The 23,145-nt window shown below is 47.3% G+C and overlaps 2 protein-coding genes across 3 annotated transcripts in view; both read right to left on the reverse strand.

The window, feature by feature from the left end:
* Positions 1 to 6,225: 6,225 nt before the first annotated feature.
* Positions 6,226 to 9,823, reverse strand: LOC119710967 (bifunctional endo-1,4-beta-xylanase XylA-like). 2 transcript variants are annotated; one of them, XM_038160541.1, is made up of 6 exons: positions 9,702 to 9,823; positions 9,059 to 9,528; positions 8,392 to 8,574; positions 8,059 to 8,169; positions 7,001 to 7,142; positions 6,226 to 6,481 (listed from the first exon to the last, which is right to left on the reverse strand). In XM_038160541.1, the coding sequence occupies exons 1-6, from the start codon at positions 9,742 to 9,744 to the stop codon at positions 6,375 to 6,377; spliced, it is 1,056 nt and encodes a 351-aa protein (XP_038016469.1). In that variant the 5' UTR covers positions 9,745 to 9,823; the 3' UTR covers positions 6,226 to 6,374. The 2 variants fall into 2 exon arrangements, with proteins under 2 accessions (XP_038016469.1, XP_038016468.1); XM_038160540.1 differs by having other exon boundaries at positions 8,392 to 8,577.
* A 173-nt stretch (positions 9,824 to 9,996) lies between these two features.
* LOC119710769 overlaps positions 9,997 to 23,145 on the reverse strand; it is a 28,898-nt gene continuing 15,749 nt past the window's right edge. Inside the window, exons 27-53 of the mRNA XM_038160168.1 lie at positions 22,726 to 22,878; positions 22,403 to 22,513; positions 21,751 to 21,892; positions 21,168 to 21,577; positions 20,562 to 20,714; positions 20,229 to 20,339; positions 19,577 to 19,718; positions 19,306 to 19,409; positions 18,693 to 18,845; positions 18,370 to 18,480; positions 17,722 to 17,863; positions 17,163 to 17,548; positions 16,558 to 16,710; positions 16,225 to 16,335; positions 15,574 to 15,715; positions 15,303 to 15,406; positions 14,691 to 14,843; positions 14,368 to 14,478; positions 13,717 to 13,858; positions 13,146 to 13,543; positions 12,540 to 12,692; positions 12,207 to 12,317; positions 11,555 to 11,696; positions 11,284 to 11,387; positions 10,666 to 10,818; positions 10,343 to 10,453; positions 9,997 to 10,035 (exon numbers count right to left, since the gene is read on the reverse strand). Of these exons, the coding sequence (XP_038016096.1) occupies positions 9,997 to 10,035; positions 10,343 to 10,453; positions 10,666 to 10,818; positions 11,284 to 11,387; positions 11,555 to 11,696; positions 12,207 to 12,317; positions 12,540 to 12,692; positions 13,146 to 13,543; positions 13,717 to 13,858; positions 14,368 to 14,478; positions 14,691 to 14,843; positions 15,303 to 15,406; positions 15,574 to 15,715; positions 16,225 to 16,335; positions 16,558 to 16,710; positions 17,163 to 17,548; positions 17,722 to 17,863; positions 18,370 to 18,480; positions 18,693 to 18,845; positions 19,306 to 19,409; positions 19,577 to 19,718; positions 20,229 to 20,339; positions 20,562 to 20,714; positions 21,168 to 21,577; positions 21,751 to 21,892; positions 22,403 to 22,513; positions 22,726 to 22,878 (4,245 nt within the window). The remainder of the gene's footprint in view (positions 10,036 to 10,342; positions 10,454 to 10,665; positions 10,819 to 11,283; positions 11,388 to 11,554; positions 11,697 to 12,206; positions 12,318 to 12,539; positions 12,693 to 13,145; positions 13,544 to 13,716; positions 13,859 to 14,367; positions 14,479 to 14,690; positions 14,844 to 15,302; positions 15,407 to 15,573; positions 15,716 to 16,224; positions 16,336 to 16,557; positions 16,711 to 17,162; positions 17,549 to 17,721; positions 17,864 to 18,369; positions 18,481 to 18,692; positions 18,846 to 19,305; positions 19,410 to 19,576; positions 19,719 to 20,228; positions 20,340 to 20,561; positions 20,715 to 21,167; positions 21,578 to 21,750; positions 21,893 to 22,402; positions 22,514 to 22,725; positions 22,879 to 23,145) is intronic.

Here is a 23,145-nt window from a genome sequence, read left to right on the forward strand (position 1 = left end):
CCTCAGTTGTTCCTGCCACGGCTTCTCCTTGAGACTGTCTTCATAGCCCAACGCCAAGTTTTCAATTTAATTCTGTGAACAACCCACCTCTACGGCAAGGAAACTACTTCTCAGCTGCAATCCAGCAGCTTGTTTTAAATGGCAGTATGGCTAGGTGTGGGGGTTTATACACAAAAATAAGGTCTAAACGCTGTGGCACGTGCAATATGAAATTGAATGCTTGTCTCAGTTTCACTTTTTGAATCTGCAAGCCCGAAGCGGTATTTTCGATACGTTCAGCCACACCAAACGGGCATTACATTCAACAGGCCGCTGTACGAGCAGCAGCGCCGGTGCGGATTTGTGAGGGGCGGACCGCGCTTTCCCTCCCTCACTGCTGCCCGACGCGAAACACCGAGAAAGTCCCTGCGCCGCTCGCCAGGAATTCGCCCCTTTGCTCAGGGAATGAACGATCGCGCTTTTGCTGCGGTGCGGAACGGCTTGAGAGGGCCGGAGGGAGCGGGGCTGAGGCGGCGCCGGGCCGTGAGGGGAGCGGGGAAGGGCGGGAAAGCCCCTCAGAGGCGGCGGGGGAAAAAAGGCGGGAAAGCCTCTCTGAGGCGGCGGCGCCTCAGCGGAGCCGGCAGAGCGGCGCTGGCACGTTTCTGTCCTTGCAGCTTGGTTAATTTACGATTCTTGAGGTAATTTTTATTCACAAGACGGGTATTAGGCCTGCTGGTGGTGTGTCCAATCAGAATATCTGTTTTGTGTAAAAAAAAAAAAAAGTTTTGCTTTGGTTTTCGCATCAGTTGACCCTTAGAGTCCCCAGAAGGCTTTTCCTGAAGAGAACAGGCTGCTGCGTCCTTTCCTTGGAGCAACCCTGGGGTGTTCCCGAGTGGGTAAAGTGTCTTGGAGTAACTCCTTTGAAAGAGCAAGGAAAGGGCCCCTGTGTGAGGAGGGCAGGTGAAGATGTGGTGTTTTCCAGACAGAGCAAGTTGCTGAAGTTTTCAATGAAGAAAGTAGGCTCAGGCTTTTTGCTTTACTTTAAATCTAACTATAATTTGACTCTTTCAAATTTCCAACTTGCACTTGGTTAGAGTATGCTTCTTTCCTCCTGTGTTAAACCTTTATGAAACATTCTTAAATAGCATCTGTGTGCAACTACAGACTGCATTTAATACACTTCTTAATTCTGTTACTGGCACCTTGATTTCACGGTTGATCAGAATAATAGTGCATCTGTCTGTTTGCAATTGGCCAGATGGCATGACAATGCTTATTTCTAAAATAAACTATTGCAATATGTTGGTATGTTGGTACAATGTTAAAATAAAAATACCTTTGTTATGCTGATCTCTATAAAACCAGACTTTAGTTCACCTGATTTTAAATGGTTAATGTAGAAGATATAGTGAAGTAATAGGCAGTTAATTTATCTTAACTTTCAAGTGTGAATTATCTTGCTCTAAGCAGTTTGAGCCTGATAAGAACTTTGATCCTGAAAGAAAAAGAAAAGCTGATTAGATGAGAAAATAAGAGAACATTGTAGTGGAAATTTTTCCAACTTAGTGTTGGAAATGTACCAGGAAAAGTCACTTAAAAACTGAACTGCATCATTCTAAACGTATACAGCGAGCCCTTGTTTATTTTGGAACACAAAGCTGTGAGTAGCAGACTCACCAGGAGCTGGGTAAGCGAGGTAGGAGGGAATTCCTCTGCACAGGGCTTGGATGCGTTTTCCAAATGGGCTCAAGCTTTGGAGTCTGTTCCTGGAGATAATGAAGCGGTTCTCTCTGTGTGGCAGTTGGTAGGCCCAGGTCCCTGAGCATCAAAGAAACAGCCAGAAAACAGCATTTAGGAGAACCAAAACTGGAGTTCAGAACCTGTACACACTTCTTTGGTATGGGGGACATGGTTATTTCTGGGCAGTGCAACTTTTGAAGGAACTTTTAGAGCATCTCAGCCCTGCTGAGAAAGTTCTCTTCAGTTCTTGGAGCCTTTTCTCCTCCCCCTGTGTGCTTTTCACTGACAATCTTTTGCCCCACTTTCAACCACCATCCTACCTTGTCTCCTGGAGGTGGTGTAGGAGAGGGTTTGCCAAACCAAAACCTCTTGCTGGTTGTAGCAATGATGCAGGTGTTCTTTGAAAACACCTTGGTTGCAACGTAGCCCTGGTAAAGTTAAACAAAAACCCCTTTTTGTTGCAAACAATCTACAGGGAAAGAGCAAGTGCGTTGCTAGAGAGAGGCACTGGTTAAAAGAAAGGCTTCCTACAGTGCAAATAGCCACGGGGAAAGAAAAATATTGGTCCTTTCAATCATATTGTTTAGGCAAATGTGTCATGGAGGCTGACAAGAGACTTTGGTAAAAGGTGGAGTGCTCGTCCAGTAATGCCACGTGTATGACGTGTTCTCCTGCTTAGGGCAGCTGAAGGAATTTGCTGCTGAAAAGCTAACACAGCACACAGTGTACCAGAAAGAGTCCCAAGGCTGAAGGAGCATGTTTTTAAGCATGTCCTCTGAAATCTGGTGAAGCTTTACAGAATCAAAGAATCAACCAGGTTGGAAAAGAGCTTTGAGGTCATCGAGTCCAACCTGTGACCTAACATCTTCTTGTCAACCAGACCGTGGCTCTGACTGCATCCGGTCTTTTCTTAAACCCCTCCAGGGACAGTGACTCCACCACCTACCTGGGCACCCCTTCCAATGCCCACCACGCTTTCTGTGAGGAAGTTGTTCCTAATGTCCAGCCCACACTTCCCCTGGTGCTGAGTCCTCTTGTCCTATTGCAAGTTACCTGGGAGTAGAGATCAACCCCACCGGGCTGCACCCTCCTTTCAGGGAGTTGTAGGGAGTGGTGAGATCTCTCCTGAGCCTCCTCTTCTCCAGGCTAAACTCCCCCAGCTCCCTCCACGTAGGGTTTGTGTTCCAGACCCGCTGCCAGCCTTGTTGCCCTTCTCTGGACACACTCCAGCATCTCAACCTCCTTCCCTTTTATGGGAAATGATAGCTATGCTCGCAGGGGACTTCATTTGGATGCCAGGCCAGCTCTGCTGCTAATTGATGTGTACTCTTGCTTTTTATACATAATATCCCAAAGTTCAATCTGAAAATGGGTTTGCCTTATTGGCAGGTGCCCTGTGTTCACAGAAGCATGACGAGTTTCCTGGGGAAGTGCTCTGATAAGAGGAGGCTTTGATACCTGCCTGATTGAATCCATGGCATACAGGGAGGTGAGAGAAAAGTGCTCACGGTAAGCTCAGTGTATTGAACAGACACTTTTAAAGGAAAAACAATGATGAGAAGCAGAGCAGAGATTCCCAGCAAACTTGCAGTGATGCTTTGTGCCAATGTGCCAGAGGACTCAGGCTGAAGTTGTGCCTCTGACCAAGAGCACCACTCAAACCAAGGGGATGCTCATCTTGCAATGTTAAAAATGTTACAGAGATCACAAGGTTGGTTCTAAATCATAGGAATTGCTGAGTTCTTTTGCTGCCCTTCCTTTCTGAGCTCATTCAGGATCTGCTTTCTTCTTGTCAGATGTGGCCCTGAATCTTCACAGAGCCTCTTCAGGAGAGTAGTACCTGATTATGGACTAAGGGCTGATTTGAGAAAGGGACCTGAACTAGATGTAGCAAAATATGTGTGAGGGAGGAGTAGTGACATGGGGCATTTTATATCCCGTTACTTAGGAAGTAGATTTTAATCTTTCTCTGAATTTGATATACAGAGTCATGGCCCAGGAGTGTGTGGTAATTTGGATTCGCTTTTTTGCTGTGCCTCTTCCAGGTTCTGGAAGCAGCACTCCCAGAGGAGCTCCCTTCCCAACTCCCCAAGGGCTTTGTGTTTGACAGCAGTCCTGCCAGTCCCCGTGTGCTGATTGTGCCCTTGGCTGCAGTTCAGGGTGAGTTTGCACAGTAAAGCTTCCTCTGCAGTGCCAGACTGGCCTGATGGGGACTCGGTGTCTCTCTGATCTCATGTCTCTGAGCACTCTTCTCCTCTGCCTTCCATCCTGCCGAGGATCATTATTGCGGCTGTTCCTGGGAAAGCCAGGGGATCTTACTTTGTTTGGGAAGGGGAGGCCCAATTGTCACTTGTGCTGCTCAGGGCCACACTCTGTCCTTGTGCTCCTGCCTGGCGCCTCGCTGGAGCTCTGTGAGTGCCGAGGAGGTGCAGCAGTCTGCCAGAGCTGTGAGCAGAGTGCTGGGCTTTTCATGTTTCACATCCACTTCATACTTCCCTCGAGGTGTCAAATACAGTGAATGAAAGTGATAAACGACCAAGGGAGAAGATTTCTAGGTCTAATCAGACTGATTTGTGGATGCCAAATGGAGGCAGGTTTTGTCCTTAGCTTCCAAAATACCAAATACACATCAAAGTCTTATTTCATATGGTAGAAAGTCTAACATATTTAGCCTCTGGAAATTCCATAAATTGAGCCCTCCTCTAGAAAGGCAAGACAAACCGAGCTGTGCAGTCCTCCTCCCTCCAGTGCCATTAGGAATGAGTTGGAAAGCAGTTTTGTCCCTGGCTTCCACCAATCCAAGCCAGCCTGGCCATTACAGAAATGCATCACCCTTGGAAGCCTGAGCCTCCACATCTTCCATCAGCTTCTGAGCACTTGAGCAGTTTGTGTGGCAAACACTGAGGCCCTTGCCATTCAGCACAGCTTATGTAACTAGTGACAGCAGTGGAGTAGCCAGGAAAAAGGGCAGGGACCGTATGGGGCTTTGCAGAAAAGACTCTTTTCTTTCAGTACAGGTTTGTCCCTGTGTCCTTTTCAAAGTTGTGCTCAAGGCATTCTGTTTCTATAGTAAATTCTTGTCCCACTGTGCAGCAACCTCCCAAGGGTGAGGAACATTCCAGATTTCCCCCTTTCCTCAAATTCCTGTTTCATTCTGTGCCCACACATTTTCATGCTTTTTTTTCTGCTCCTTGCTGTCTTGCAAGACTAAAACTGATGAAACTATTTCTGGTTTCATCCTTGAAGCTGGAGCTTGAGGGTTTTAACTATGGAATGTGATTAATTCTGTCCTTGAGCAATAGTTTTCTAGGCTATGTCACGCTGCCTTTATCTAGAGCATGGCATGCTCACCTGAGTGCAAATGGGAGCATGCAGAATTATGTGGGTTTTTAGAGGTGCTGCTTCACTCTTTACCTTTTCTCCCACTACCTGCTGACTCCCTGATGAAGTAAATATTTATGAAAAGTACCTGGAGAAAAACCCTGTGTGTCACCCGTGAGAGTTTATTGTGATCATACAATCTCAACATAACTTGATTGAATCTTCCTTGTAAATGTTTAACTTTCTGTTTGTTAGTCAGACTTGAACTGAAGTGCTGCAATTTTACTTTTCACTTGATGCTCAGGGTTCTCCTGTTTACCTGGTTTTTAGTGGATATCTAGTGGTTTTTACTGTCAAATTTTTCTGGCAATTTTATAAGTTAAGAGTAATTCTGTAGCTTTAAAATGTAGAAATAGATGGGGATTAACATTTCGTCAAGTGCTCTTGCTAGCTCAGCAGAAACATGACTATTCCTAGCTTGATTTGCGTCCAATTCATACTACTGAACACTGGGAGGATCTCATAGAGAGAATCTGGAATTTGCTATCAGGAAAGAGACATGTTCCTGGCAGCAAAAATGGAAGAAATCTTTCATTTTGCAGGTACCATTACTGCATTAAGGAAGAAAACTTCTTTTTTTTTTTTTTTTTATATGTCCATGTCTGAGCTAAAAGCCTTTGGGAGGAGATGAGTGGGAATCTTGCACTGTCCCAAGGGATCAGCAGTTGTGTTTATACTGTGTATGCATCTTTGGAGCACATTTTCATCCACGTCAGTGTTCATCTCAATGCCCTGTAGCCAGTGTTTGCTGTGTGCTGGAAAATGGAGGGCTCTATAAGAACAACATGGTAAGTCCCACAAAGGAGACTCCCCTTCCCCTAAAAAAGGCAAATTCAATGCTTTGCCCTTCTTTCTTTCTGCTTTTTGTGCCACCTGAATCAAGACTCTTAATGTGAGGCATCTTTCCCCAAGCAGGGAAGGAAGGTCCTGCCTGTGAATGCCTCATTTGTACCACACACACCCTGGGGCTTGCCCAGCTCTTTGTGTCCTGTGTTGAGAGCTGGCAATCAAGAGCATTTGAGGGGCTCAAATGGGGCAGAAGGGAGACAATAAAAATATTTCCATGGAAGTTTCAAAGATGATTGAAGGGTAGAGTAATGAGAAACAAGCCAGAGGTCATCTATGCAAAAGGTTTTTAATTGAAAGCTCTAGTCAACAAATTATCTGTTTCAGCTTCTGAACCATGAAGAACAAAACTCTTGAAAGAAGAGATGTCAGGGAAGAACGGTATCAGGGTTGGCTTTGGGCAGCAGCTCTGAAGGCTGGATCTCGCTTCAAGAAAGGTAAGGTTTTCCAAACTGTCCATTGCCACTGCAGTAGTTCAGCTCCACAAGTCTCAAGACGTTAAGTGCAATGCATGATTGTTGATTGTACTGGGGTACTTTAAAAAAAAAACAAACAAAAAAAATTACAATTAGTTCAGGGGGATCATATTCTTAGGTAATCGATAACAGCTCGTTTTTGTTGCTTGAAGTGAACTAGGTTGTCCATAGCTGCTGTATAAGAAATCATTGAATAGACAAAGAATCTCTTTGAAGTCATGAAACAACACTGGGTCTATAATACAGAAATGAGAGAACAATGATGCTTAGAGCTACCCTTTCTCTTAGTGTAGGCATTGCAGAGGATATCAGTGTGTAAAATCCTACACAATAACTTAAGTCACCTCAAACTTCACAGAAAGGGGCAGTAGTAGTATAGATCAGGTAATTTAAAGAGGCTGAAACTCTGCCCTTGTTTTGGTCCTGAGCTTTGGAGATGTCAAATCCTTTGTGCAACTGCTGAAACCCTTGGTTTCTGTGCAGCTCAAGGTGGCAGAGCAGCAATTGTGCATTGGTCATTCCCCAAGGGAAACAAATGCCAGGTCACTCAGAGACAGAATTCCTTTACTTGCACTCACCGTGAACTTCGTAAGTCATGTAGGTGGTGAGGCCACTGCACATAGAGAAGACATCTGCTCCATAAGAGCTGAGGTTGCTGACCAATCCATTGGTGACAAAGGTGATCCTCTTGGAAGGTCTTCCAAAACCACCGACCAGGTTCTAAACATCAAATACCAGCATATTCAGCAAGCTCTCAGGAGCTGGTTCCCTTCTAGGCCTCTTCCTAGCACTGCAATGATGACTCGGGGCTGGCTGTTTGAGTCCAAACTGCCTTTAGGGACACCTATTAATCCCCTGGGGTCTGTGGGATCACTGGCAAGCCTTGAAGGCAGCTGCAAAAGCAGAGCTTGTTCTAAGGGAGTCAAGCCTTGAGGCAAGCCATGATCTGCAGCTAAAGTTGAATCTTTTTGCTATGCCTTTACTGATAACACTCTGCTGATTTTCTTCTGCCCCCTAGTTGTTCTTGTTCTTTAAAGCCTTGATTTTTTTAAGGACTCAGTTCTGAATCTTCAGTGGAAGCCAGTGCCTACCAAAGGTGAGTATGCTAAATGCTGATACCATTTAAAAAATGTCTGTGTTAATTTAATGGGTGGAGCTCATGCTAACATGGTCGTTATTTGCAAACACTTTGAGAGATGGTTTAAAATTTTCCAGCTTGTTGGGATATTTGTTCTTAATCAACTACACCTAAACCAAAGAAATTAATTTTTTTACCATGCAAGGAGTGGAAGATTATAAAGGGTACCTTACCACATATCTACATTCTTGGGTCATAAGAGAGTATTAAAAAGAGGTCAGTATAAAACGTCATTGCAAACTATGTGAAAATTACCCAGGATATCTACAACATGAATTAAAAATGAGAAATCTTCACCTTAAAGAGCTTATTATTATTTTTGAACCTTTTAAAATAAAATGTAATTCAAAATAAATTGAACTACATAATTAACAGTGTGATAGAAATCACTTCTAAACACCTCATGGTTTAAAAGGCTTTGAAAATAGCAGGCTTCCACAGCTGTTTTCATTCAACTACTGAACAACATTCCAAGTGACTCCTCCATTAAATTCTTACCCTCCTCTCGGCAGCCACTCTGACAAGTTCAGCAAAGGTAGGCATCTCACTCCTGTTCATGGTGGAAATGTAGCATGTTCTCTCTGGCATCACTTTTGTTGCAATGATACCCTGTAAAATAAAATTATTCAGCACTCACAGTTCAGTTTTTTCCAACTGTTTAACATTTGAATAAAGTTTGGATTGAAACAATAGGAAATGCCAAGAGTTTCTACCCAATATCATGCACTAAGAAATTTAGCATAAATGCAACAATCCCAGTCACTGGGCCAGCTGTATGAGTAGCCAGTTTCATTGTATACTTTTTGAACAAGCCCCCTCCATGCCACTCACCGTGTTGTAGTTCCAGATGGTTTTCCATGACAAACGGTTGCTCTTTTGCTCCATAATTGCCTTCTGTGTTTGGCTATTGATGCTTATGCTTTGTGAGACACCAGAGATGGAGATATGAGAGTCGCCACCAGAGATGGAGATGTGGGAATCTCCATCACTGATGATTTGTTGGTTGTTATCGGACTGCTGAGATAAGAAAACCACATGAAATATTTTCAGACTGTGCAAGTAGCTAAGTCCCACAACACATATTTACAAAAACTCCCTGCAAGAAAAGAATAAGCACTCTGATCTAGGGATAGATGGAAGTAGAGATGTATTTTCAAATGAGGGAGAGATATTTAACAAAAGAAAAACAAAACCAAAAGGCTGTGGTGTTCGGCAGAGGCCAGAAAAATTCTTTTCATGGATTCAGTGAATCATTGCTGCATCTGACAGCTGTCCGGTGCCTTTAGATGCATGGAAGAGCACTGTTCACTGTAAATCTACACTCCAGGGACTGGATGGAAAGCTCTGCTCTCTCATTGCTCTCTATCAGCATCTGCACTCACAAGCAGGAATCTCTCAAAACAGGAGAGGCCAGGCAGGAAGGGCATCAGGGTTGGTTTGGGCACAAGCTCGTGTTCCCCCCCATTTGGCAAGAAATGTACAGGCTAGGTTTTCTCACCGGGAAGTTGCCATTCCAATTGCCGTTCCCATTCCAGTTGCCATTCCAATTGCCGTTCCCATTCCAGTTGCCATTGCCATTCCAAATGCCATTCCAATTGTTGTTCCAGTTGTTGTTGCCGATGCCATTCCAACTGTTGTTCCAGTTGCCATTCCAACTGTTGTTCCAGTTGCCATTCCAATTGCCATTCCAACTGTTGTTCCAGTTGCCATTCCAATTGCCATTCCAATTGTTGTTCCAGTTGCCATTCCAATTGTTGTCCCAATTGTTGTTCCAGTTGCCATTGCCGATGCCATTCCAATTGCCATTCCAGTTGCCATTCCAGTTGTTGTTCCAGTTGTTGTTCCAGTTGCCATTCCAATTGCCATTCCAATTGCCATTCCAATTGCTATTGCAGTACTTCAGCTCTACAACTCTCAGGACATCGAGGGTAATGCATGATCCCAGATTCAGCTGGGGTCCTTGGAAAGCTGGAAAAGACAAGACAAAACCCCATGAGCTGATGCCTAAGACATTGGCTGACATTCTGCAGGAGGGTTTTTTTGGGTATGGAGGTGGAAGAGCAGCAACTGTGCCTGAGTCACGCCCCGAGGGAATATAAAGCCAGGTCAGTAAGACTCGGAATTCCCATGCTTGCACTCACTGTGAACTTCGGTAGCCATGTAGGTGGTGAGTCCGCTGCACATAGCCGTGATCTCTGTTCCATAGGAGTAGAGGTTGTTGACCAGTCCATTGGCGACAAAGGTGATCCTCTTGGTTGGTCTTCCAAAACCGCCGATCAAGTTCTAAACATCAAAAACCAGCATTCAGCAAGCTCATATCCACACCCAGTTCTTGCTAGGGCTGTTCCTATGTCTGGGAGGAGGACTCTGGACTTGTGTTTGATTCCCAACTGCCTTTGGGGACAGCTTTTAATCCCCTGGGGGCCTGTATGACCACTAGCAAGCCTTGAAGATAGCTTCAAAGACAGAGGTGTTCTTCAGGAGTCAAGGTGTAGGGAACTTGAGGGGAAATGGCAGCACAACAAAAGCACGGAAGGGTTCTACAATGAACAGGATGGCCCAGCAAGCTGCAGATGGCGGCATCCTCAGGGGAAGTTGTGAGTGGAATGATGCAGCCCCCTTTTTCTTTTGGAAAAGCATTCCTAAAGCAAATTACTTCTGTTAAGTGAAATGAAAGTCTTCCACTAGTGACTAAATAATGTTCTCCAGAAGGAAGAAGCACATGAAGAAATGGACCGATCATCACCAGGGCCAGGAACCTGCGGCTCCTTTGGTATCTTACCCTGCTCTCTTGTGCCAGGCGGGCCAGGTTATCAAAGCGGGGCATCTCATTTCTGTTCATGATGGAAATGTAGCAGGCATTCTGTTGGTTGACTTTGGTTGCAATGACGCCCTGTGAAAGGAAATTATTCAGCACTCACAATTCAGTTTCTTCCAAGTATTAATGTTGGGATAAAGTTGGGATGGAAAGCATAACGAATGCTGAGTGTTAGTGCCCCAAACTGTGGACTGCAAACATTCATTCAATTGCTGTCCATGGGCCAGCTGTACAAGCAGCCAGACTCCATGGACGCTTTGTGAAGGAGCTCCCTGCGTGGCACTCACCGTGTTGTAGTTCCAGATGGTTTTCCAGGACCCGCTGATGTTCCTTTGCTCAATGACAGCCACACGCCATTGCCTGTTGATGGTCACAATTTGGGACTGGCCACCGATGATGACTTGTGTGTTGTTGAAGATGCCGCTGGGAATCTGCTGAGTCTGAAAAGCCAAGGGAAAAAAGACTTTACGCCTTTGAAGGGAGACAGAGATGTCCCCAAATTTTCCAACAAATTCCTTGAGCAATGGAAGAAGTGCTGCCCTCTGGGGAGTTCTGGCACTGCCTTCATTATTTTGCAAAGTGCCCAGAATCAAGGCAGTGGCAGTGGGCAGAGGCCAGAAGAATTCTTTTCATGGATTCAGTGAATCATTTCTGCATTTGACAGCTGCCATCTGGTGCCTTTAGTGGTTGATGCATGCTAGATCACTGGCCAGCGTATATCTACACTCAAGGGCTTGGTTGGAAACCACCGCTGACCCTTTACCCCTTAAAGGCATCTGAACCTTCAAGCAGCAACCTCTCAATGAGGAGATGCCAGGCAAGAATCGCATCAGGGTTGGCTGTGGGCAGCAGCTGGGGTTCCCCCCCATTTGGTTCAAGAAGTCTAAGGGCTAAGGTTTTCTCACCGGGAAATTGACACTGCCATTGCCAATGCAGTACTTCAGCTCCACAACTCTCAGGACATCGAGGGTAATGCATGATCCCAGATTCAGCTGGGGTCCTTGGAAAGCTGGAAATGAAAAGACAAAACCCCATGAGCTGATGCCTTAGCCATTGGCTGCAGCCCTTGGTTTCTGTGGGTGATGAGGTGGAAGAGCAGCAATTGTGCCTGGGTCATGGCCCAGGAGAGAAAAAGGCCAGGTCAGTAAGACTCGGAATTCCCATGCTTGCACTCACTGTTAACTTCGTAGGCCATGTAGGTGGTGAGTCCGCTGCACATAGCCGTGATGTCTATTCCGTAGGAGTTGAGGTTGCTGACCAATCCATTGGTGACAAAGGTGATCCTCTTGGTCGGTCTTCCAAAACCACCGATCAGGTTCTAAACATCAAAAAGCAGCATTCAGCAAGCTCAGTGCAGAGAGGTGGTTCCTGCTCTGCGTGTTCCTCAGCAAAGATGAGTCAGGGCTGGGTGTTTGATTCCCAACTGCTTTTCGGGAGGCCTTTTAATCCCTAGCGGGGGGGGCCTGTGGGACCACTAGCATGCCTTGAAGGGAGCTCCAAAGGCAGAGCTCATTCTAAGGGAGTCAAGGTGAAAGGAACTTGAGGGGAAGTGGCAGTGCAAAGAAAGCACTGATGGGCTCCACCAAGGGCGGGTTTGCCCAGCATGCTGCACAGCTCAACATCCTCCGGGTACGTGGGGGATGGAATAATGCAGCCCCTTTCTTTTGGAAAAGGATTCCTACAATAATGTCCTCATCTGCGTCACTGTTGAGAGAAAGGAAGCTCTGCCACAAGACACAAGCTGATGCTGCCCAGAAAGAAGAAGCACATGAAGAAATGGCCCCATGATCTCCTGGGCCAGGAACCTGTGGCTCCTTTGGTATCTTACCCTGCTCTCTTGCGCCAGGTGGGCCAGGTTATCAAAGCGGGGCATCTCATTTCTGTTCATGATGGAAATGTAGCAGGTGTTCTGTTGAGTCACTTTGGTTGCAATGACACCCTGTTAAAGAAAAGCATTCAGCGCTTACAATTCAGTTATTTACACAAATTAGTGTTGGGATAAAGTTGGGATGGAAACTGTAATCAATGCTGAGTTCCACTGCCCGCCATTATGGACTCCAAATGTCCACAATAAAGGAGCAGTCGCAAGCGCAGGGCCAGCTGTGCAAGCAGCCAGGCTCCCAGAGATTCTTTGTGAAGGAGCCCCCTGCGTGGCACTCACCGTGTTGTAGTTCCAGATGGTTTTCCAGGACCCGCTGTAGCTCCTTTGCTCAATGACGGCCACACGCCATTGCCTGTTGATGGTCACAATTTGGGACTGGCCACCAATGATGACCTGTGTGTTGTTGAAGATGCCGTTGGGAATCTGCTGAGACTGAAAAGCCAAGGGAAAAAAGACTTTACACCTTTGAAGGGAGACAGAGATATCTCCCAATTTTCCGAAAAATCCCTGCAGCAATGGAAGAAGTGCTGGCCCCCAGGAATTGCCCAGCACCACCTTCATTATTTTCCAAAGTGCCCAGAATCAAGGCAGTGGCAGTGGGCAGAGGCCAGAAGAATTCTTTTCATGGATTCAGGGTATCATTGCTGCATCTGACAGCTGCCATCTGGTGCCTATAGTGGTTGATGCATGCTAGAGCACTGGCCTGAGTAAGTCCATGCTCAAGGTCTTAGATGGCAAGGTCTGCTCGCTCATTGCTCTCTTTCAGCATGTGCACCCTCTCAAAAGAGGAGATGCCAGGCAAGAAGTGCATGAGTGTTTGCTTTGGGCAGTAGCTCGGGATCCCCCCATTTGTTTCCAGAAATCTAAGGGCTAAGGTTTTCTCACCGGGAAATTGCCATTCCAGTTGCCATTCCAGTTGCCATTCCAGTTGCCATTGCCATTCCAAATGCCATTCCAGTTGCCATTGCCATTCCAATTGTTGTTCCACTGGTTGTTTCCATTCCAATTGTCATTCCAGATGCCATTGCCAATGCCATTCCAATTGTTGTTCCAGTTGCCATTGCCGATGCCATTCCAGTTGCCGTTCCAGTTGCCATTCCAGTTGTTGTTCCAGTTGTTGTTCCAGTTGTTGTTCCAGTTGCCGTTCCAGTTGCCGTTCCAATTGCCATTCCAATTGCCATTCCAATTGCCATTCCAATTGCTATTGCAGTACTTCAGCTCTACAACTCTCAGGACATCGAGGGTAATGCATGATCCCAGATTCAGCTGGGGTCCTTGGAAAGCTGGAAAAGGAAGGACGAAACCCCATGAGCTGATGCCTAAGACATTGGCTGACATTCTGCAGGAGGGTTTTTTTGGGTATGGAGGTGGAAGAGCAGCAACTGTGCCTGAGTCGCGCCCCGAGGGAAAATAAGGCCAGAAAAATAATACACAGAAATCTCTTGCTTGCACTCACTGTGAACTTCGGTAGCCATGTAGGTGTTGAGTCCGCTGCACATAGCCGTGATCTCTGTTCCATAGGAGTAGAGGTTGTTGACCAGTCCATTGGCGACAAAGGTGATCCTCTTGGTTGGTCTTCCAAAAATGCCAATCAGGTTCTAAACATCAAAAACCAGCATTCAGCAAGCTCATTGCCGGAAGCGGGTTTCTGCTAGGGATATTCCTATGTCAGGGAGGAGGACTCTGGACTTGTGTTTGATTCCCAACTGACTTTAGGGACAGCTTTTAATCCCCTCGGGGCCTGTATGACCACTAGCAAGCCTTGAAGGTAGCTTCAAAGGCAGAGGTGTACTTCAGGAGTCAAGGTGTAGGGAACTTGAGGGGAAATGGTAGCACAACAAAAGCACGGAAGGGTTCTACAATGAACACGTTTGCTCAGCAAGGTGCAGAGGCCGGCATCCTCAGGGGAAGTGGTGAGGAAAATGATGCAGCCCCCTTTTTCTTTTGGCAAAGCATTCCTACCACAAACTGCTCATCTACATTTCCGCTAAGTGAAAGGAAAGTCAAGCACTCGTGACTTCTTCATCTTCTCCAGAAGGAAGAAGCACATGAAGAAATGGACCGATGATCACCAGGGCCAGGAACTGTGGCTCCTTTGGTATCTTACCCTGCTCTCTTGTGCCAGGCGGGCCAGGTTATCAAAGCGGGGCATCTCATTTCTGTTCATGATGGAAATGTAGCAGGCGTTCTGTTGGGTGACTTTGGTTGCAATGACGCCCTGTGAAAGGAAATTATTCAGCACTCACAATTCTGTTTCTTCCAAGTATTAATGTTGGCATAAATTTGGGATGGAAAGCATAACGAATTCTGAGTGTTAGTGCCCCAAACGGTGGACTGCAAACATTCGATCAATTGCTGTCCATGGGCCAGCTGTACGAGCAGCCAGACTCCATGGACGCTTTGTGAAGGAGCCCCCTGCGTGGCACTCACCGTGTTGTAGTTCCAGATGGTTTTCCAGGACCCGCTGATGTTCCTTTGCTCAATGACGGCCACACGCCATTGCCTGTTGATGGTCACAATTTGGGACTGGCCACCAATGATGACTTGTGTGTTGTTGAAGATGCCGCTGGGAATCTGCTGAGTCTGAAAAGCCAAGGGAAAAAAGACTTTACACCTTTGAAGGGAGACAGAGATGTCCCCACAGCTTCTGAAAAATCCCTGCTGCAATGGAAGAAGTGTTGGTCCCCAGGAAGTGCCCAGCAATGCCTTCATTATTTTCCAAAGGGCCCAGAATCGTGGCAGTGGGCAGAGGCCAGAAGAGTTCTTTTCATGGATTCAGTGAATCATTTCTGCATTTGACAGCTGCCATCTGGTGCCTTTAGTGGTTGATGCATGCTAGAGCACTGGCCAGCAACAATCTACGCTCAAGGGCTTGGTTGGAATCCACTGCTGACCCTTTACCCCTTAAAGGCACCTGAATCTTCAAGCAGCAACCTCTCAATGAGGAGATGCCAGGTAAGAATCGCATCAGGGTTGGCTGTGGCAGCAGCCGGGGATCCCCCCCATTTGGTGCAAGAAGTCTAAGGGCTAAGGTTTTCTCACCGGGAAATTGACACTGCCATTGCCAATGCAGTACTTCAGCTCCACAACTCTCAGGACATCGAGGGTAATGCATGATCCCAGATTCAGCTGGGGTCCTTGGAAAGCTGGAAATGAAAAGACAAAACCCCATGAGCTGATGCCTTAGCCATTGGCTGCAGCCCTTGGTTTCTGTGGGTGATGAGGTGGAAGAGCAGCAATTGTGCCTGGGTCATGGCCCAGGAGAGAAAAAGGCCGGGTCAGTAAGACTCGGAATTCCCATGCTTGCACTCACTGTTAACTTCGTAGGCCATGTAGGTGGTGAGTCCGCTGCACATAGCCGTGATGTCTATTCCGTAGGAGTTGAGGTTGCTGACCAATCCATTGGTGACAAAGGTGATCCTCTTGGTCGGTCTTCCAAAACCACCGATCAGGTTCTAAACATCAAAAAGCAGCATTCAGCAAGCTCAGTGCAGAGAGGTGGTTCCTGCTCTGCGTGTTCCTCAGCAAAGATGAGTCAGGGCTGGGTGTTTGACTCCCAACTGCTTTTCGGGAGGCCTTTTAATCCCTGGTGTGGGGGCCTGTGGGACCACTAGCATGCCTTGAAGGGAGCTCCAAAGGCAGAGCTCATTCTAAGGGAGTCAAGGTGAAAGGAACTTGAGGGGAAGTGGCAGTGCAAAGAAAGCACTGAAGGGCTCCACGAAGAGCGGGTTTGCCCAGCATGCTGCACAGCTCAACATCCTCCGGGTACGTGGGGGATGGAATAATGCAGCCCCTTTCTTTTGGAAAAGGATTCCTACAATAATTTCCTCATACGCATCACTGTTGAGAGAAAGGAAACTCTGCCACAAGACACAAGCTGATGCTGCCCAGAAAGAAGAAGCACATGAAGAAATGGCCCAATGATCTCCTGGGCCAGGAACCTGTGGCTCCTTTGGTATCTTACCCTGCTCTCTTGCGCCAGGTGGGCCAGGTTATCAAAGCGGGGCATCTCATTTCTGTTCATGATGGAAATGTAGCAGGTGTTCTGTTGAGTCACTTTGGTTGCAATGACACCCTGTTAAAGAAAAGCATTCAGCGCTTACAATTCAGTTTCTTCCACAAATTAATGTTGGGATAAAGTTGGGATGGAAACTGTAATCAATGCTGAGTTCCACTGCCCGCCATTATGGACTCCAAATGTCCACAATAAAGGAGCAATCACAAGCACTGGGCCAGCTGTGCAAGCAGCCAGGCTCCCAAAGATTCTTTGTGAAGGAGCCCCCTGCGTGGCACTCACCGTGTTGTAGTTCCAGATGGTTTTCCAGGACCCGCTGTAGCTCCTTTGCTCAATGACGGCCACACGCCATTGCCTGTTGATGGTCACAATTTGGGACTGGCCACCAATGATGACTTGGGTGTTGTTGAAGATGCCGTTGGGAATCTGCTGAGACTGAAAAGCCAAGGGAAAAAAGACTTTACACCTTTGAAGGGAGACAGAATGTCTCCCAATTTTCCAAAAAATTCCTGTTGCAATGGAAGAAGTGCTGGCCCCCAGGAATTGCCCAGCACCACCTTCATTATTTTCCAAAGTGCCCAGAATCAAGGCAGTGGCAGTGGGCAGAGGCCAGAAGAATTCTTTTCATGGATTCAGGGTATCATTGCTGCATCTGACAGCTGCCATCTGGTGCCTATAGAGGTTGATGCATGCTAGAGCACTGGCCTGAGTAAGTCCATGCTCAAGGTCTTAGATGGCAAGGTCTGCTCGCTCATTGCTCTCTTTCAGCATGTGCACCCTCTCAAAAGAGGAGATGCCAGGCAAGAAGTGCATGAGTGTTGGTTTTGGACAGTAGCTCGGGATCCCCCCATTTGTTTCCAGAAATCTAAGGGCTAAGGTTTTCTCACCGGGAAATTGCCATTCCAGTTGCCATTCCAGTTGCCATTCAAGTTGCCATTGCCATTCCAAATGCCATTCCAGTTGCCATTGCCATTCCAATTGTTGTTCCACTGGTTGTTTCCATTCCAATTGTCATTCCAGATGCCATTGCCAATGCCATTCCAATTGTTGTTCCAGTTGCCATTGCCGATGCCATTCCAATTGCCATTCCAGTTGCCGTTCCAGTTGCCGTTCCAGTTGTTGTTCCAGTTGTTGTTCCAGTTGCCGTTCCAGTTGCCATTCCAATTGCCATTCCAATTGCCATTCCAATTGCTATTGCAGTACTTCAGCTCTACAACTCTCAGGACATCGAGGGTAATGCATGATCCCAGATTCAGCTGGGGTCCTTGGTAGGCTGGAAAAGGAAAGACAAAACCCCATGAGCTGATGCCTAAGACATTGGCTGAAATTCTACAGGAGGGTTTCTTTGTGTTTTGAGGTGGAAGAGCAGCAACTGTGCCTGAGTCGCGCCCCGAGGGAAAATAAGGCCAGAAAAATAATACTCAGAAATCTCTTGCTTGCACTCACTGTGAACTTCGGTAGCCATGTAGGTGGTGAGTCCGCTGCACATAGCCGTGATCTCTGTTCCATAGGAGTAGAGGTTGTTGACCAGTCCATTGGCGACAAAGGTGATCCTCTTGGTTGGTCTTCCAAAACCGCCAATCAGGTTCTAAACATCAAAAACCAGCATTCAGCAAGCTCTTTGCCGGGAGCTAGTTTCTGCTAGGGCTGTTCCTATGTCAGGGAGGAGGACTCTGGACTTGTGTTTGATTCCCAACTGCCTTTAGGGACAGCTTTTTATCCCCTGGGGGCCTGTATGACCACTAGCAAGCCTTGAAGGTAGCTTCAAAGGCAGAGGTGTTCTTCAGGAGTCAAGGTGTAGGGAACTTGAGGGGAAATGGCAGCACAACAAAAGCACGGAAGGGTTCTACAATGAACAGGTTTGCCCAGCAAGCTGCAGATGCCGGCATCCTCAGGGGAAGTGGTGAGGAAAATGATGCAGCCCCCTTTTTCTTTTGGCAAAGCATTCCTACCACAAACTTACTACATTTCCACTAAGTGAAATGAAAGTCAAGCACTCGTGATTTCTTCATCTTCTCCAGAAGGAAGAAGCACATGAAGAAATGGACTGATGATCACCAGGGCCAGGAACCTGTGGCTCCTTTGGTATCTTACCCTGCTCTCTTGTGCCAGGCGGGCCAGGTTATCAAAGCGGGGCATCTCGCTTCTGTTCATGATGGAAATGTAGCAGGCGTTCTGTTGGGTGACTTTGGTTGCAATGACGCCCTGTGAAAGGAAATTATTCAGCACTCACAATTCAGTTTCTTCCAAGTATTAATGTTGGGATAAATTTGGGATGGAAAGCATAACGAATTCTGAGTGTTAGTGCCCCAAACTGTGGACTGCAAACATTCGATCAATTGCTGTCCATGGGCCAGCTGTACAAGCAGCCAGACTCCATGGACGCTTTGTGAAGGAGCCCCCTGAGTGGCACTCACCGTGTTGTAGTTCCAGATGGTTTTCCAGGACCCGCTGATGTTCCTTTGCTCAATGACGGCCACACGCCATTGCCTGTTGATGGTCACAATTTGGGACTGGCCACCAATGATGACTTGTGTGTTGTTGAAGATGCCGCTGGGAATCTGCTGAGACTGAAAAGCCAAGGGAAAAAAGACTTTACACCTTTGAAGGGAGACAGAGATGTCCCCACAGCTTCTGAAAAATCCCTGCTGCAATGGAAGAAGTGTTGGTCCCCAGGAAGTGCCTAGCAATGCCTTCATTATTTTCCAAAGGGCCCAGAATCGTGGCAGTGGGCAGAGGCCAGAAGAGTTCTTTTCATGGATTCAGTGAATCATTTCTGCATTTGACAGCTGCCATCTGGTGCCTTTAGTGGTTGATGCTTGCTAGAGCACTGGCCAGCAATAATCTACGCTCAAGGGCTTGGTTGGAATCCACTGCTGACCCTTTACCCCTTAAAGGCACCTGAACCTTCAAGCAGCAACCTCTCAATGAGGAGATGCCAGGCAAGAATCGCATCAGGGTTGGCTGTGGGCAGCAGCCGGGGATCCCCCCCATTTGGTTCAAGAAGTCTAAGGGCTAAGGTTTTCTCACCGGGAAATTGACACTGCCATTGCCAATGCAGTACTTCAGCTCCACAACTCTCAGGACATCGAGGGTAATGCATGATCCCAGATTCAGCTGGGGTCCTTGGAAAGCTGGAAATGAAAAGACAAAACCCCATGAGCTGACGCCTTAGACATTGGCTGCAGCCCTTGGTTTCTGTGGGTGTTGAGGTGGAAGAGCAGCAATTGTGCCTGGGTCATGGCCCAGGAGAGAAAAAGGCCAGGTCAGTAAGACTCGGAATTCCCATGCTTGCACTCACTGTTAACTTCGTAGGCCATGTAGGTGGTGAGTCCGCTGCACATAGCCGTGATGTCTATTCCGTAGGAGTTGAGGTTGCTGACCAATCCATTGGTGACAAAGGTGATCCTCTTGGTCGGTCTTCCAAAACCACCGATCAGGTTCTAAACATCAAAAAGCAGCATTCAGCAAGCTCAGTGCAGAGAGGTGGTTCCTGCTCTGCGTGTTCCTCAGCAAAGATGAGTCAGGGCTGGGTGTTTGACTCCCAACTGCTTTTCGGGAGGCCTTTTAATCCCTAGCGGGGGGGGGCTGTGGGACCACTAGCAAGCCTTGAAGGGAGCTCCAAAGGCAGAGCTCATTCTAAGGGAGTCAAGGTGAAAGGAACTTGAGGGGAAGTGGCAGTGCAAAGAAAGCACTGAAGGGCTCCACGAAGAGCGGGTTTGCCCAGCATGCTGCACAGCTCAACATCCTCCGGGTATGTGGGGGATGGAATAATGCAGCCCCTTTCTTTTGGAAAAGGATTCCTACAATAAATTTCTAATCTGCATCACTGTTGAGAGAAAGGAAGCTCTGCCACAAGACACAAGCTGATGCTGCCCAGAAAGAAAAAGCACATGAAGAAATGGCCCAATGACCTCCGGGGCCAGGAACCTGCTGTTCCTTTGGTATCTTACCCTGCTCTCTTGTGCCAGGTGGGCCAGGTTATCAAAGCGGGGCATCTCATTTCTGTTCATGATGGAAATGTAGCAGGTGTTCTGTTGAGTCACTTTGGTTGCAATGACACCCTGTAAAAGAAAAGCATTCAGCACTTACAATTCAGTTATTTCCACAAATTAATGTTGGCAAAAATTTGGGATGGAAAACATAAGTAATGCTTGGTTCCACTGCCCCCCATTGTGGACTCCAAATGTCCACAATAAAGGAGCCGTCACAAGCACTGGGCCAGGTGTGCAAGCAGCCAGGCTCCCAAAGATTCTTTGTGAAGGAGCCCCCTGCGTGGCACTCACCGTGTTGTAGTTCCAGATGGTTTTCCAGGACCCGCTGTAGCTCCTTTGCTCAATGACGGCCACACGCCATTGCCTGTTGATGGTCACAATTTGGGACTGGCCACCAATGATGACCTGTGTGTTGTTGAAGATGCCGTTGGGAATCTGCTGAGACTGAAAAGCCAAGGGAAAAAAGAAATTTGATCTTTGAAGGGAGACAGAGGTGTCCCCAAATTTTCCGAAAAAGCCCAGTGGCAATGGAAGAAAGTCTGGTCCCCAGGAAGTGCCCGGCACCACCTTCATTATTTTCCAAAGTGCCCAGAATCAAGGCAGTGGCAGTGGGCAGAGGCCAGAAGAATTGTTTTCATGGATTCAGGGTATCATTCCTGCATCTGACAGCTGCCATCTGGTGCCTTTAGTGGTTGATGCATGCTAGAGCACTGGCCTGAGTAAGTCCATGCTCAAGGTCTTAGATGGCAAGGTTTGCTCTCTCATCGCTCTCTTTCAGCATGTGCACCCTCTCAAAAGAGGAGATGCCAGGCAAGAAGTGCATGAGTGTTGGTTTTGGACAGTAGCTCGGGATCCCCCCATTTGTTTCCAGAAATCTAAGGGCTAAGGTTTTCTCACCGGGAAATTGCCATTCCAGTTGCCATTCCAGTTGCCATTCCAGTTGCCATTGCCATTCCAAATGCCATTCCAGTTGCCATTGCCATTCCAATTGTTGTTCCACTGGTTGTTTCCATTCCAATTGTCATTCCAGATGCCATTGCCAATGCCATTCCAATTGTTGTTCCAGTTGCCATTGCCGATGCCATTCCAATTGCCATTCCAGTTGCCATTCCAGTTGCCATTCCAGTTGCCATTCCAGTTGTTGTTCCAGTTGTTGTTCCAGTTGTTGTTCCAGTTGCCGTTCCAGTTGCCGTTCCAATTGCCATTCCAATTGCCATTCCAATTGCTATTGCAGTACTTCAGCTCTACAACTCTCAGGACATCGAGGGTAATGCATGATCCCAGATTCAGCTGGGGTCCTTGGAAAGCTGGAAAAGACAAGACAAAACCCCATGAGCTGATGCCTAAGACATTGGCTGACATTCTGCAGGAGGGTTTTTTTGGGTATGGAGGTGGAAGAGCAGCAACTGTGCCTGAGTCGCGCCCCGAGGGAAAATAAGGCCAGAAAAATAATACACAGAAATCTCTTGCTTGCACTCACTGTGAACTTCGGTAGCCATGTAGGTGTTGAGTCCGCTGCACATAGCCGTGATCTCTGTTCCATAGGAGTAGAGGTTGTTGACCAGTCCATTGGCGACAAAGGTGATCCTCTTGGTTGGTCTTCCAAAACCGCCAATCAGGTTCTAAACATCAAAACCCAGCATTCAGCAAGCTCAGTGCCGGGAGCTAGTTCCTGCTAGGGCTGTTCCTATGTCTGGGAGGAGGACTCTGGACTTGTGTTTGATTCCCAACTGCCTTTAGGGTCAGCTTTTTATCCCCTCGGGGCCTGTGGATCCACTAGCAAGCCTTGAAGGTAGCTTCAAAGGCAGAGGTGTTCTTCAGGAGTCAAGGTCTAGGGAACTTGAGGGGAAATGGCAGCACAACAAAAGCACGGAAGGGTTCTACAATGAACAGGATGGCCCAGCAAGCTGCAGATGCCAGCATCCTCAGGGGAAGTGGTGAGGAAAATGATGCAGCCCCCTTTTTCTTTTGGAAAAGCATTCCTACCACAAACTGCTCATCTACATTTCCGTATAAGTGAAAGGAAAGTCAAGCACTCGTGACTTCTTCATCTTCTCCAGAAGGAAAAAGCACATGAAGAAATGGACTGATGATCACCAGGGCCAGGAACTGTGGCTCCTTTGGTATCTTACCCTGCTCTCTTGTGCCAGGCGGGCCAGGTTATCAAAGCGGGGCATCTCATTTCTGTTCATGATGGAAATGTAGCAGGCGTTCTGTTGGGTGACTTTGGTTGCAATGACGCCCTGTGAAAGGAAATTATTCAGCACTCACAATTCAGTTTCTTCCAAGTATTAATGTTGGGATAAATTTGGGATGGAAAGCATAACGAATTCTGAGTGTTAGTGCCCCAAACTGTGGACTGCAAACATTCGATCAATTGCTGTCCATGGGCCAGCTGTACGAGCAGCCAGACTCCATGGACGCTTTGTGAAGGAGCCCCCTGCGTGGCACTCACCGTGTTGTAGTTCCAGATGGTTTTCCAGGACCCGCTGATGTTCCTTTGCTCAATGACGGCCACACGCCATTGCCTGTTGATGGTCACAATTTGGGACTGGCCACCAATGATGACTTGTGTGTTGTTGAAGATGCCGCTGGGAATCTGCTGAGTCTGAAAAGCCAAGGGAAAAAAGACTTTACACCTTTGAAGGGAGACAGAGATGTCCCCACAGCTTCCGAAAAATCCCTGCTGCAATGGAAGAAGTGTTGGTCCCCAGGAAGTGCCCAGCAATGCCTTCATTATTTTCCAAAGGGCCCAGAATCGTGGCAGTGGGCAGAGGCCAGAAGAGTTCTTTTCATGGATTCAGTGAATCATTTCTGCATTTGACAGCTGCCATCTGGTGCCTTTAGTGGTTGATGCATGCTAGAGCACTGGCCA

This window comes from Motacilla alba, chromosome 22 (genome assembly GCF_015832195.1).
Source record: "Motacilla alba alba isolate MOTALB_02 chromosome 22, Motacilla_alba_V1.0_pri, whole genome shotgun sequence".
NCBI lineage: Eukaryota > Metazoa > Chordata > Aves > Passeriformes > Motacillidae > Motacilla > Motacilla alba.